The 14,543-nt window shown below is 30.9% G+C and overlaps 2 protein-coding genes across 6 annotated transcripts in view; one reads left to right on the top strand and one right to left on the bottom strand.

Annotated features, from left to right (window-relative positions):
- LOC131937312 (neuroglian) overlaps positions 1-5,485 on the top strand; it is an 81,754-nt gene extending 76,269 nt beyond the window's left edge. For 4 of the 5 annotated variants that reach the window (XM_059294598.1, XM_059294601.1, XM_059294600.1 and 1 more), the window contains 4 exons: positions 606-683; positions 2,172-2,297; positions 3,369-3,441; positions 4,231-5,485. In XM_059294598.1, the coding sequence (XP_059150581.1) occupies positions 606-683; positions 2,172-2,297; positions 3,369-3,441; positions 4,231-4,423 (470 nt within the window). In that variant the 3' untranslated portion in view covers positions 4,424-5,485. The remainder of the gene's footprint in view (positions 1-605; positions 684-2,171; positions 2,298-3,368; positions 3,442-4,230) is intronic. The other variant, XM_059294603.1, reaches the window with a different exon arrangement.
- Positions 5,486-12,462: 6,977 nt separating this feature from the next.
- LOC131937317 (FYVE, RhoGEF and PH domain-containing protein 4) overlaps positions 12,463-14,543 on the bottom strand; it is an 89,730-nt gene continuing 87,649 nt past the window's right edge. The window contains exons 18-20 of the mRNA XM_059294616.1: positions 14,113-14,238; positions 13,284-13,432; positions 12,463-12,898 (exon numbers count right to left, since the gene is read on the bottom strand). Coding sequence (XP_059150599.1) covers positions 12,607-12,898; positions 13,284-13,432; positions 14,113-14,238 — 567 coding nt within the window. The 3' untranslated portion in view covers positions 12,463-12,606. The remainder of the gene's footprint in view (positions 12,899-13,283; positions 13,433-14,112; positions 14,239-14,543) is intronic.

Raw genomic sequence — 14,543 nt, 5'->3', positions numbered from 1 at the left:
AGTAAAATTATTATCTCACAGTCATACATTTCAAAATTGCTTAACCAGTTTGTAGAGTGCTTAAACATGAACAATGATAACTAGCTTGATATGTGCAAATTAAAATCCAGACCAAATGTTACCATCAGATTGTGTACACAGGGGTTGTCAAGGCATCACTTCACACAATTACACTTGATTGATTTCTAACTACCTCAACTCTCCCCCATATAAAATTTCATCACAGAACACCATTACCCACCTCAAGTAAATTCACCAAGCTGTCCCTCCCCCTGCCCATAATTTTACCATAATGAAAACAAACCCTTTCTGTCATTTACAAAAAAATATAGTTCTACGTGTGAATAATAAACTTGACCTCCACCATATTATCACAATTCAGAATCACCCCCCCCCTCTCCTGCCCTCCCTGTTGATGGGTTATGACCAGATAATAAAGTGTCTATATTAGATCTATTACTTAGTACAAGTTTTTAAAACTATTTTTATTAAAAAACATAGTTCACATTTTTTTCTAGTTTTTTGTAGCTAATCCTCTGACCTTCTGGTTACTGTGTTTAACATGTGAAAATTATTTTTTTTACAATGACATTATCCTTAATTAGGTTTACTAGCCATGGCCCTCACACGTTCATCCAATGTTACAACTAATTCAGATGGTAAAGAGGAACCAACTCTAGCAGGTTTACATATTGTCCTGGCATTATGAGTTAACTACCCTAGATTTAACAAAAGGATTTGGAGGTTCCCGGTAGATTTAATAGAATGAAAACTAATTTTTAAAATGAATTTATGCATAGAATTTAACAATAGGCCTAATTTAGTACAATTTAATGAAGTAAAGCAGACAGTATTTTTATTTAATTTTCAAATTATTTTCACATTAAAAAAAATCCACAATTTAAAAAAAAACGTTTAAAATAATTTCTGACAGGCTAATATAAATGAAGACAATAATTAATTTTTAGAAAACATTTCTTTTTTTGGCTCTGCCTACGACATAAATCTGGAGGGGTGAAGGGTGTGTAGGTTTAGATTTACAGGATTTCATGACTTTGACAATAGGAGGAAGCAAATACCAGTCTGGCATGGGAACCTCCAATGTGCCCAAGCTAAATATAGCTGACCTACTAAAACAGTTGTAGTGCTAGGCTCAAGTGTACCACGCAGCTCTAACAGGCATGGTACAACACAGCTTTTCTCATTGTCTTGTTGGTTGATGATTGGCTTCAAGAAAAATTTGCATGGGTTTTTTTTTTTCACTCAGTAGGAATGTTAACAAATTTTAAAACACTAAAAAAAAATGTAGGCTTGTTGTGGAAGGCAGAAGTTGATGAATTTTGAAATACTTAGGTCACCAATTCTCTGTCGTTTTTGGTGGGATTTAAAGTTTATTTCCATCATATACATGAAATTACCTTTATGAATTTCACTAAGTACATGAAATCATCATTATGAACATGACATTACAACTAGTTATATAACATCATAACAAACATGACACTAACACTCAGTATATGACTTTACCATAGGTATCAAATGACATCACAATGAATATGACACCATGACTAAGGAAATGACACTACTTGGTGTTGTCTATATTTTCAGTAGACCTAATGCCATGATGATATCAATTAGTTTTGACTCCTCTCTCCTCTACTCTTCCTCCCCCCCCCCAACCTTATCTTATGTTCTACTTTACTATACTGGGCTATGGATTGCTGTATGTGTTCTCTGTGTGAGTAGTGTTTGGTCACTAAAACAAGCTTGCGTTTGAGTCTCTACTTTCCATGTGCATCCAAACTGCTTAACATAGTACAAGGGGTGGCTTTACTTAGCTTTATATAGAGACGTAAGGCTTATGTACATCCAAACTGCTTAGTGTACTACAGGGGTGGATTTACTTAGGATTATAGAGAGACATAAGGCATATGTTCCTGATAACCGACATGCAATACTATGGGCTACTTTTTTATCATAATGCACCCTCCCCTGAATTCCATTTTTTTTTTGGAGAAACAAATGTAAGGATCAAATGATGTATTTGCTACATCAAAACAGTTAAATAAAATTTTTAACAGTATATTTCAATCATATTTGATCTAAGGTATGTGTGGCTACCTATGTGGAACACTGTTGAGTGAAAGTGAAGATTTTCTTTTCTTCAACAGGTGCAGCCAGGGCCAGTTTCTTGACAGCAGCCTGGTTTATTGGCATGATGGTGGCCATTGCTATACTCATCCTCATCCTCATCATTGTGTGTATTATCAAACGAAACAGGGGAGATAACTATCCTGGTAAGAACATTTTTACATGAGATAGCTGTCTAAAGGCCAGGATACCATTGGGTAGAATGTTTAGTCTTTTTGTTTTGTTTTTAACCACACTGTAGTGTGCTGATGAAGTCTGTATGTCACAAGGGTTACTGTACTTGTAATTGTGTTTAATATGTTAGGTTACTAAAACTACCTGTTTTTATCACTACCATTTCATTATAGCTCACTGCTTTTAATTAAATACATTTGCTCCGGTTGGCCATAGATCTAGCTGTTATTCCTTATTGTTTACAATATCTTATATATCTTGCTTCCTGTCTGTTTTTTGTCATGGATTGAACAATCTCTCTGAAACCTGGCACCAGGCATCAAATTTGTCTTGATTGGATGCTTAATTAATGTGTAAACAATTCATTAAAATTTCCTATATGAAATACCATTTACTGCACAATTATGCGCACATTATTTCCTGTTGACTTTGTGCACAATTGTTTTTAGTCATGCAATTCTGTTGTATTAAATATTTTAAAGTATTTTTTAAAAATTCATAAAAAATGTTATAATAACAAGCTTTTATGTAATAATGCACTAAAATAGAAAAAATAAATGATTTTCTTTAAATATATAATAATAAACTACTCTTCAAATAACTAAAAAAAAAGCATTGGTCACTTTTTAATTTCTAGTAAAGGTATTCAGTACATAAAATAGCACCCTTCACTTTTCTTTATTTAAATGGTTGTTCATTATTACATATTTACAGAAAATCATTTATATTTTTCCTTTGTAATGAATTATTACATAAAAGCTTGTTATTTAAACATTTTTTATGAATTATTTTTCTTCTTCTTCTTATTCCTTTTGACTCCTCTAGTGTGGTGTAGTGCAGTGGTCAAATGTTGCCAAAAAAACTTCATTGGACTAAATTTCTTTACCCCCTAATTCTATCCAGCATCTCCTGCCCCACAGATCGTCACCTCTTCTGTTAATTCTATTTCTTAGTGCTAGCAAGTGAAAATTTTGTGTTTTTCTCTTTGTGTGCCATAACCACCCCCCTCTTCCTTTCTAATACATGTATCTGTCACTTTACAGTTCAAGAAAAAGAAAGACTTCGAGGCAACTATAATGATGAGAATCAAGACCATTTCAATGAATTTGGAAAAGGGTAAAGAAACAATAATTTCTGTTTATTACTACTCTTTAAGCTAAATCTGTCAATGTTCTAAGTTTTTTTTTAGCCTAATTACCCAACTACTGCATTTTTAAATTAAAAAAAAAAAACATTTATGAAAAAGTGGTGTTTTAAATTGATTTTGATTTTATAGTTTATTTTATATCATCATAGAATTAAATTTAAAAAATTAATTAGTAACTAAATTGTAACCTTCTGTTTAATAAGTTTCAGTTCTTTGAATTTACTTGAGTAGTTATGTTTAAATATCAATTTGCTACATTATGATTTCAACAAGCCTAATGGATCACCTGGTGTAAAAGTTCTTGTGTAAAACTTCTGAGACCACGTTTATGATATTTATTAACAACCACCCTTTAGCCACACAATACTGTTACAAAATGTAGTAACTATAATTTAAAATAAGGACTTCTATAAGATAAAACTAATTATAAGTTTTATTAAATAAGAGGTAGTAAATAGCAAAGACCTTTATACTTTTAGTGGATATTCAAGGACAAAAAGGAGTTAACTTTGCAAAAAAAAAAATCTTTTTTAAGGGCATGGGCAGGTGATGAAAACCAAAATAACCAAAATGCTTTTTCTAAACCAAATGCTATAATATTTAGATATAATTATGACTCAAAGAGTTAAGTCTAAAATTTAAAAAATTGCCTAAAATTTGGTGATGGCGGCCATCTTAAATAAATCCTTCTAGATCCTGTCTCTGCTTAAAATAAAAAAAATAGATTCACCCTTGTATTGTTACATTTTTATCTACAGTGATGAAAATGGTATTGGAGGAAGCAGCTCCTTTGACCGTGATGCAGAGAAGGTCCCGTTGGATGAGGACACAGACAGCTTAGACTATGGAGACGACGATGGCAGCAAGTTCAATGAAGATGGCTCATTCATTGGCCAGTACGGGCGCGGGGAGAAAGGAAACGAAGGGACAAATGCATCGTCTATAGTTTAACATTGAAATTTGAACTTTCTAAGATTTTTCAAGTTCCAAATATTTTGTGATAAATGGCTTGTTTCATAGAGCAGAGTTTTGAAACTAATTTAGCTGCATTCTGTGTGATCAAATCTCGCTAGCATTTTATCTAGGTGAGTGTTGCACTCACTTAATCCCATCAAGGATTCACCAAACGGGTAGTCGGACTTTTTTTTTTCAACTTAGCATAAAAAAATGGAAGAAAAAAATAAGTTGTTCTTGTAAACTGATATACTTTTTAAGAATCTCAATATTTTTTTCTCTGTTGTAATTGACGCATTACATAGTACTTGAGTCTCATTTGTATAGTACACAGACTGCTGTACATCTTGTTTTATTTTCCTTGTACACATCTTGTACAATTTGAGCATCTGTGTTTGGTATTTATATGAGTATCTTAGCTTTGGTTGTGATGTGCTATTTATTCATGCTTAAGTCAATGGGTGGACCAGCCCATGCATCAACTACTCGAAGCTTTGTGCTTTATTTCTAGTCATTTTCTCAAGCGGGACTCATCTTTCCATTCAAAGAGTACTTAAGCCATACTTCACTTTGTTCTATTAATAGATATCATTCTCATTGTGGATTATTTCAAGAAAATCCTGTTATAATTGCATGATTTTTTTTTTGTAAAAAAACAACAACATTGGAATGGTTAGGTTTTTTGATGGTTGGTTATATTTTGTAGTAGTTAATGAACTATCTGTGGTAGCTGATGAACAAAGGTATGCATGATTTGTTGTGTTACCAGCACATTTTTTAAATGTCACAGTCATGCTTACCACCCTCTCTTTGACTAAAATGCTGCATTGTTATAAATTCATTTAATTAAAACAAAAGATCACCACAGCTTAATTGAGATGGAAAAAATAAAGTTTTTGGAGGAGAATACTTGCAACATGCTGCCTTAAGTGTAACCCCCCCTTAGTATTGTAAGAAATTTTTTTGTTTTACTCACTGTTTGATTGATAAGTGGTGGATGCCTGTTTCACAACCTGAGCACAATGTTGCCTGCTGTCCTAGCTTCTCATTAGGGGAAAGTTGCCTCCCGAGTTGTTGTCTAGCTGCTCATTAGGGGAAAGTTGCCTACTGGATTGTTATCAAGCTTCTCATTAGGGGAAAGTTGCCTATTGGGTTGTTATCAAGCTTCTCATTAGGGGAAAGTTGCCTATTGGGTTGTTGTCGTAGCTTCTCATTAGGGGAAAGTTGCCTACTGGATTGTTATCAAGCTTCTCATTAGGGGAAGATCTCACAACATTCAGCTGTGTTTAGTGTAGGGATCTTTTGTTTACATGACCTTATTAACTTGAGGAATGGAAGTTAACGGACAGGTCTGTCTCAGTCTGTTCTGGGTATTTTTTTTTTTTAATTTCATATTCAGCAGCAAACTTAACTGGTTTCTCTAAATATTGTGTGGTCATTCCAGTGTATTCAAATATTTTAGTTGCATGAATTAAATGGGGGTGATTGTTATTGATGTTGTTGTGTCACGGACAGTTGATGGATGATGTATCTATTCAATGATTGGAGATGTATATTTGTCATTTCAAAGACTGTTGATGGATGAGAGTGTCATGTCACACATTGTTGATGGATGATTGTGTAATGTCATTGAAGATTGTGTCATGGAGTGAGTCAGTGGTTTTATTTTTCATTGAATGAACGTCAGGCTACATGTTGGTTGATAAAAGACTTGTGCGAGTGTTCTGTTATTGCCAGCAGTGATCATGTCTTGTGATGAACAGATATAATTCTCTGCTTGATCCACTAGAACACATCTGGTAGGATGCAATACAAGAAGCCACAGTAAGCTAAATCATAGCGGGAAGCTGCAAACTTAGATCTAATGTGCATTAAGTAGAAGCTTTAATTTGTGTGTATGGTCAGTTTTTGATGCTGCGTGTCTCAGTTTTTTTTATCACCCATAACCCATCAGTCACCCTTATAAAAGTCATGAAGTTCATCATCCTTACATTGTCAATGCTTACATAGATATGACGTTTGTTTACACATCTCATCAACCCTTACAGATGGTGCTTTCTCTAGTTTTCAGTTGTTGGCTGTGTAGTAGACCCTCACGCTCTCATACCACTGGCTTTGGTTCATCTCATGTTGCTCCATGGTTTGAACTCATGCTTTGGTATTCAAGAGAATGTTTGTTACTTTAGTTGTTTGTTACGGCTTGCTTGTTTTAGTGGCTAGAATTGGTGTTTGACAAACTATTATACACTTATAAGCCTGTTTGTAAGCATGTTCAGTTCTAATTTTATTGGAATTTAATACTCTTAGTTGATTGTAAGACTTTTTTTTTCAGGAATTCTTACTCTTTATATATTATATATGCGGTTGATATTAACATTTTCTAAAAAATATATTAGAAAAAAATTTACAGTTGTAATAGATATAAATCAAAAAACAAAATCTTTTTATTTTTTAGATTTTAATTTTATTAGTAATTTTAAAATATTGATTTTGGTATTTTTACATGGCTTTATATTTGCTAAGTAAGAATTATTCTAAGTTGTGCAAGGAAATATTAAACAGTTGTGTTGATTAGTATTCAATATTAGTTTTGATTAGAGTATTCAACAGTAGTTTTGATTAAACTATTCAGCAGTGTTGATTGGAGAATTCAACAATAATGTTAAGTAAACACTAGCATCAACAGTAGCAGTGTTATGAATTAATTCAGCATGTTTTTTGTGTTCATGTTCCCACCTCATCTAGTCAAATCATTGCCCTGGTATATACGGCTTTTATTCTAGGTGTCTCAGATATGTTACCCACATTTTTTTTCTCAGTGTTGTTTTAACTGCTGGGAACTGCTATAGCTGTATTTATCATATACTCTTTTTAACTAATTTATTAGTTGTGGCTATACTCACTGTCTTTTAAAAAAATAGTAATAGTTTATTTGTAAGTTTTACCAATGTTATACTCAAAGGAAATAAAGTTTTGTGTAAAAACAGCAGATTTTTTGCTAAACAAAATGTTGTTTTCCAAAGAGGGTTTATATCATGATAGCTAAAAGGTGGTCTGTTTTTTTTTAAACTAGCTGGTATTAAAGTGTTTTTGGCCTCATTGATTTTAGTGAATGATGTAAACTTAGGTCAAACTAGTACATCTGTTGTATTAATTAATTAATTAATTAACTAACTCAGTGTCATTATTTTTTCTGATACTGGCAATGTTAATATAATATGTTGAGTTTTATATCAGTGTTTAAATGCAGGATAATTTCAATTATTTTTGTGTTAAGAAACCCTTTTTATAATATTTAAGTAGTTATTTTAATGTAATGTCAAAGTGAATTAAAAAAACAACAATCAAGTCAAGAGTCACCTCCCTTACCTATGTTTTTTTTAAAAATGACTACGTCTAAAATTGTGATTCAAATGAAATCCTGTAAGTCTTATAAATGTGCAATATTTGTCACCACTGCCATTAGATGTCTGCTTGTACATACTGTAACACATTTGAACCTGTAGGTTTCAGCTTTATCCTTCTATTTATTTTTTTTTATTCTTTAATTTGCTTTGCACAAAACAAAAAAAGTTTTGTCTCGATTAGTAATATATCCAAACACAAGCCCAATGTGTATTTTTCTTATTTATTCTATTAATTTATCAATTTGTTGTCTTTGTACATTCATCACTTTACACTGTGAAAATTATTTCTTTTGTTATTTTAATATACTAATGTTAAACAAAAAATTTTAGTTGTTTTTTTTTTTTTTGTCAGTTATTTATGGTCCAAGCAAAACAAAAAATAATTGTAAAAAAAAATACAATAAAAAAAAATTAAATTTCTACTGTGAGTGTGAATTTAAAGGAAGAAGAGGGGCAATGTTTGGACCCTCACCATTCCACTAGGCTACGCTAGTTCACTGGTGATAGAGTTATTTTTCCCATTTTGGTGTTGTTGAGTAAAGAATTACAGTTATGTATTACTTATTGTATTACCCACAGCATGACATGTTTAGTTTTGTGAATGAAAATGTTAATGGTTTTTATAGTTTGGTAAAAAAAAAAAATTTTTTTTTTTTGCTATAGCATCAAACGTAAGCTGGAATACAGATCTGATAATGTGAACAATTTTAAAACCAGTGAACTCTGTGTATAATCATTTCTTCATTCAAGTCGTCTGTGTGTTTCCATGGTTTCTAAATATAACTTTTTAAGTTTTGTCCACTCATGCATCACAACTCATCATAACCATGTGGTTAGACTCTGTTGTACACATCCTTTTCCGGCAATGTATTACATTGACTGTTCTTTTTTTAAATGATCCACTTTGTGTTTCCATTATAAAACATTTATTTTTAATAAAAATTAAGTTTGAAGAAACAGTCGCAGAGTTACCCTGTTGTTACTTAAAAATTATTTCATTTTGATTTTATTTTTTTGTTTTTTTTTTGTGTGTGATAAAACCAACAAAACATTAATAGAAAAGATAATTAGAAAATTAAGAAATATTGTTTCCATAGTGTCCTTGCAATGATTATCTCTGTAAAGTTAAATGTTATTTAATACAGTTTTTAATTATTATGATAAAAAAAATTATTGAACATAAAAATAATTCAGTACAGATTTTTATTATAAAATGTATCAAAATTTGTATTCACATTAAAATCTAATAATAATAATACAATATTAATAGAAAATGTACTTTAATCAGCTGGGCAGTATATACAAAAATGACCTGCTGGTTTTTTGCATCTTGTGCTGTTCTATCCGCAATATCTTTCTAGAGACGTCCACAACATGTAAACTATCTAGACATTGAACCTACCAACTATGGTCTAAATTTCCATTTAGTTTGATTTTGACACACAATATAACTGTACACTTTAAGTGAATCTTTAAGAAAATGACAGTTGCATTAGTTTTAAAAATATATTCAATAGACAAAATTAACAAAATCAATTTCTATCATCTTATATTGTTTGGTGCTTTGCTAATATAACATTGGGAAGTGTTTATTTAAGGATGTAACAAATTAATTGAGACTAATTTAACTAAATTTCTAAGCGATCTTCTAAGATGACAAGTCTGTGGATTTATTGACTTAAAAACCCACATCTATAAATAAATTAAATTTAAAAATAAATCCTACAAATATTTCTTCAGTCAACTTTTTGGATTAAAACTAGGGGAGGTAACAACAATCAACAATGTAAACTGAGCAATAGGATTAACAATACATTCACAAATCTAGGATAATAACAAACTTAATAATGGAACTCTTCTTTCCAGTGAAATGATTTAAATTAAATTTGTTAAAGATTGTTTTATATTGCTAAGCATTTCCATAGACAGACTTGGCTGTAGAATCTTTCTCAATATTTTTTTAATAATTATTCAATTTTTACACCCAATTAAACATCCACAAAACAAATTCTGATTATTAACACATTATGTGGCTGCATGACAGACTAGAGCAAATGATGAACCAACAGCTCTAATATGCTACAGCCATAACAGTGTATCCTCACCTTTCAGGTATTGCAAGTAGCATCAAACTTCATGCTGGTTTTAAACTAGGCCTAAATAGTTGATCTTGATTATTTAATTTGATCTAAATTAGTAAAAGTGTTCAAAGTAGAGTTGGTTATGTCGTTATATCCTACATATAAAATAGTGTACTCATACACTAAGACTATACATTAAGTACATAACTAGTATTAAGTATAGCTCATATATTCAGTACTGAACCACAGTGAGTAGATGTACTAGTTAATCAACTAGTATACTGGATGTACTAGTTACTCAACTAGCATACCGAGCATAAAGCTTTGAATTCACTACTGTACTGAATCACTGAGTACTAAACTAGAACAATCAATGCTGAACAAGTACCTCTAAACATGTGCTTTCACTAACTATTACATTACAATGAGCACTAATAGTAGGCCTACTGATTGCTGAACTACAGCAATATTTCTGTACTGCTGGATGACTGGTATCCACAGGAGCACAAATTTTAACAAAAATACAAGATAGACAGACATTTAAATTGCTCAAATTTATTTTCCTTACAACAGCATGTATTTCAAATAAAATAATCTATTAATACATTCCTTCACATGGTACATTAATTAAAAGACAAAATTTTTAAGGCAAATAATACAATTCTTATTAAAAATCATAAATATTACTTTGCTTAAAATTTTTTATACATTGTTGCTTTGTACATTATAATACACAAAAAAAAAAAAAACAACAACAACAGCCTATTGACTAGTTTTTATCTAATCAATATTCACACCGTAGTTAATACTTGAATAAAACATCTAAGTACTTGATACAAAAATGAAATTAGCTAATTACACAATACTGTTGAGAATCTATATCCAGATATTTTTACATCCACCACAGCAAGAACTGATAATCATTTCATGAAAACAATCAGAGTAGCTATGGTTGGCATGTAAATAAATAAATAAATAAAGCAAATTGTTAATCACAGAAGATCTGATGGGTATTGTGTAGGAAATATTTGGACTTCATCAGAATCTAAAATTATTTTTACAAATTTTTCTTTTCTTAACACTTTTTAATAATTCAATGTTAAACAATTAAATAATTGAAAGTATAAAACAACTCCAAAGGGGATTATTGGTCAGTACAGAAGCCTAGCAAGTTTTAAGATTATAATCAGGTGACTTAATCTCAGGTTAGAAAATCCTATGTTATATAAATCTCAACAATTAAGTTCTTACAGAAAAAAACTAAGTATGAAAATTAACAATGCAATAACAATTAAAGTATTAAAGTAATGAAATTAATGTGACCTTGCATTTCTAAATAAAAGCAAAATAACTGAAAAAAAATGTTATTTTTATAATTACATACCACAAAAGTCTATAGATTACTAACCAATAGCTTAATTCTTCTTCTTTATGTCTATTATGTTTATACCAAAACAATCCTCATAATTTTATCATCTTATTTTAATTCCATTTGTAGCACACCTAAAAATCAAACATTTTGAACATGTAAAAACAAGTTAAAGCCATGATATTTATGAGATTGTAAAAGTGAGATTTCTTAAAAGTACCTTAAAACACTTATTTAACATATTGCACAAAACTAAACAGTAACATAATGTGTGTTTTATATATGTATGTATACAATATAATGTGTGTGCTATACATATGTATTTGTGCCCGGAACAAACCAGTTGAACAGACAGCTTGGCAAAATAAAAATTCTACAGGAAAAAATGTACAGTAAACAACATATTTTCTGTGAAATAAATTGGTGCAAAATGAAGTTTAGGGTAAAATATATTGATTTTAATAAATAGTTGCAATTTTATTTTAAATACTTATGAAATTTTGTGCCATAATATATAAATCTATATGTACAATCTTTTAAACAGAATTTAATAATTTTCATTGCAGTAAAATTGTTTTTAGAAAACAAACTTAACATTATATTACAAAAGTTAAAAGAAAATAAATTTTTTCTTTCGCCTCTGAAGAAAGAAATTAATATTTATATAGGTGAAATTTAAAATCCCTAATTACACAGAGATTGAATGACCACCTATAAAAAAAAAAGTTGTTTCTTTGTTGAAAACAGTTTAAAGCCACATTTTCAAAACATTATAAGGTATTTTAAGTGTAAACTAAAAGTATCAAGTAAGTACTCAGTATATAAAAACTGCTATCAGTTTGTTAAATTGAAAATAATATTCCCTAAAAAAAAGGAAAAGTTATATCATTGCAGAAGTAAATATATTTAAAATCTTCAAAATCAAAATATCTGCTTGTTAATTTTCATTTTTTTTTCTCTACAAATTGAAACGTATGTTTCCAAGAAACAACCTTTGACTACAGACAGATATAATACTTAACTAATATTATGCTGAAAAATTCCTTGGAATTAGACCAGGAAAATTCAAACTAAATTAATATAGGTGCTAGCTACTGAAAATTAGATTTCAGTTTATGTGAATCATTGCATAGATGTTTTATAGCAGACTAACAAATTTTGTTTTATTTAGCTAAAGAATATTATATTATGCTTAACACCAGCAGTTAAGAAATATTCAACCCCAGACCCTCATAATTTATTGTAATGTTGTCACAACTAAGAAATGATACACTGACCCCAGCATCTACATTGTTATATTGACTGATCCCGTCCATACAGGGATCAATCACTGACCCCAGCATCAACGTTGTCATATTGACTGATCCCGTCCAGGTTCTCCATGTCAGTGTCCACGGCCAGTGCGGACAGGCTGTTGTTGCTGTCACCAGGGTAACCAGAGTCTGCCTGGCTCCCCGAGTGCGTGCTGTGGCGGTTGTTGTTGTCTGTGCTGCTGCTATTGTTGGCTGCACCATCGGATGCCGACGAGGCATTGCTGCTGTTGGAGACTGATGAAAACCTGGCATTCTCTTCAGGCAACTCAGCATTGGCAAGTTTCTTTAAAATTGCCACCCATCTACAGAATAAATACAATTTGTTTTTACTTCCTGTCTAGGAAATAATAATAGTAATTATAAAAATAATAATAACAACAACAATAATTATAATAGTAATAATAATAATTATATAAATTATTATAATAGCAATAAATTTGTCCTTAACCTATTGTTACAGCTTGAGTAAAAAAATAAATAAATTACCAACTTGAATCCCATAGCTTTAAAGATAACAATTTTTTAAAAACTTCCTTTCTTTTTGTCAATAGTAGCTTATATTTAACCCAAATTGTTTGGCTAAGCTTCAATGTAAAAAAAATAAACTTAATTACTAATTTGAATCCCGTAGTTTTAAAGCTAACAAATCAAAGAAAAAAACAAAGAAACAACAGTTTAGTAATTTACCTTTTCATGTGTTTCTCACTTTCAGCCTGGTACAAACAAACCCTCTTGTTTTTGTGAGTCAATGAGAAGACATGGTGCTTGCCCTCAATGTTTCTGACAGGTTCAACAATGTGGCCAGGTAGAGGTAGAGAGCTGATGGCACTTACATCCTACATAAACAGGGGAGAAAAAAATAAAATAAACGTTATGTAAATTGTCTTAAAAAGTATCTCATTTCAAGCCTGATGTTAGGGTTTGTTTATTTCTATATGAATGAATGGTATGGCCAGCACTATGCCCAGTTGCCTTTACTTTCCCTAATGTTGAGTCAAGTACTCATCATAGTTGGAGGGGGGGGGGGGGGGGGCAACTCAGGACCATCCTACAAACAAGTGCGAGATGCATAGTCAAGTATTCTGGTCAGAAGCTGAGCCCTCTATCACCCAACCATGTATTCAAAAGATGTCTTCAACACAGTTACATTTTTGAGAAAATTGAAAAAAAAAAAAAAGAGTAAACATTAATTTAAAGAAAGCCATGTAGATGAGAGTGTGAAAACTGAGTGTGAATTCCAGAATAGATGTGGTAAACACAAAATATGGAATTAAAATTTAAAGCCCACAAACTTCATTAAATAATTTATACTCGTAAAATTATTAATAAATAGCTGAACAAATACTTTTTTTTTCACTTCACATGATAATTTATGAACTAAAACAAATTTGTATATTTGATTTAAAACAAGATCAACTTGCTACATATTTTCTGCCTCTGCACCAAAATAACCTAAACAAACAAGAACACACATGCATGATTAACCTCAGCACTAAACTAACAAGAAAACACACACCTCATGAGCCCTGAATGTGTATAGGACAAACTCCTTGTGTGCTGTGACCCAGAGTTTCTGCCAGGTGTGACAATCCTCACTGTACATCAGGTATCCTGATATTAGGCCACGCTCACTTGCTTTCACCTGGCCAACACACGAAAATTCTTTAATTCGTTTGGGAAGAATTTTGAAAACTTATAATTTTAATAACGAGCTCCAAGTAAGATTTTATAAAGGAAGTTAAAAAAAAATAACTCAATGGAAAAATTAAGTTGTTAATCTGCCCTTTGATCAAATATTCCACATGTGAGAACAGATACAAACTGACATCAAAAACAAAATTATGTGGCAATTAAATAAAAATTTTAAACAAGACAATCACCTAAGTAAAATTAACAGGTTTTAAAAAATAAAAAGGACAAAAATAATCAGACAAATACATGATGACT

The sequence above is a fragment of the Physella acuta genome, unplaced genomic scaffold (genome assembly GCF_028476545.2).
Source record: "Physella acuta isolate Inbredline_101_S28 unplaced genomic scaffold, ASM2847654v3 ptg000207l, whole genome shotgun sequence".
NCBI classification, from domain to species: Eukaryota; Metazoa; Mollusca; class Gastropoda; family Physidae; genus Physella; species Physella acuta.
The sequence above is the reverse complement of the archived record's forward strand: the minus strand, read 5'-3'. Positions and strand labels throughout refer to the sequence as shown.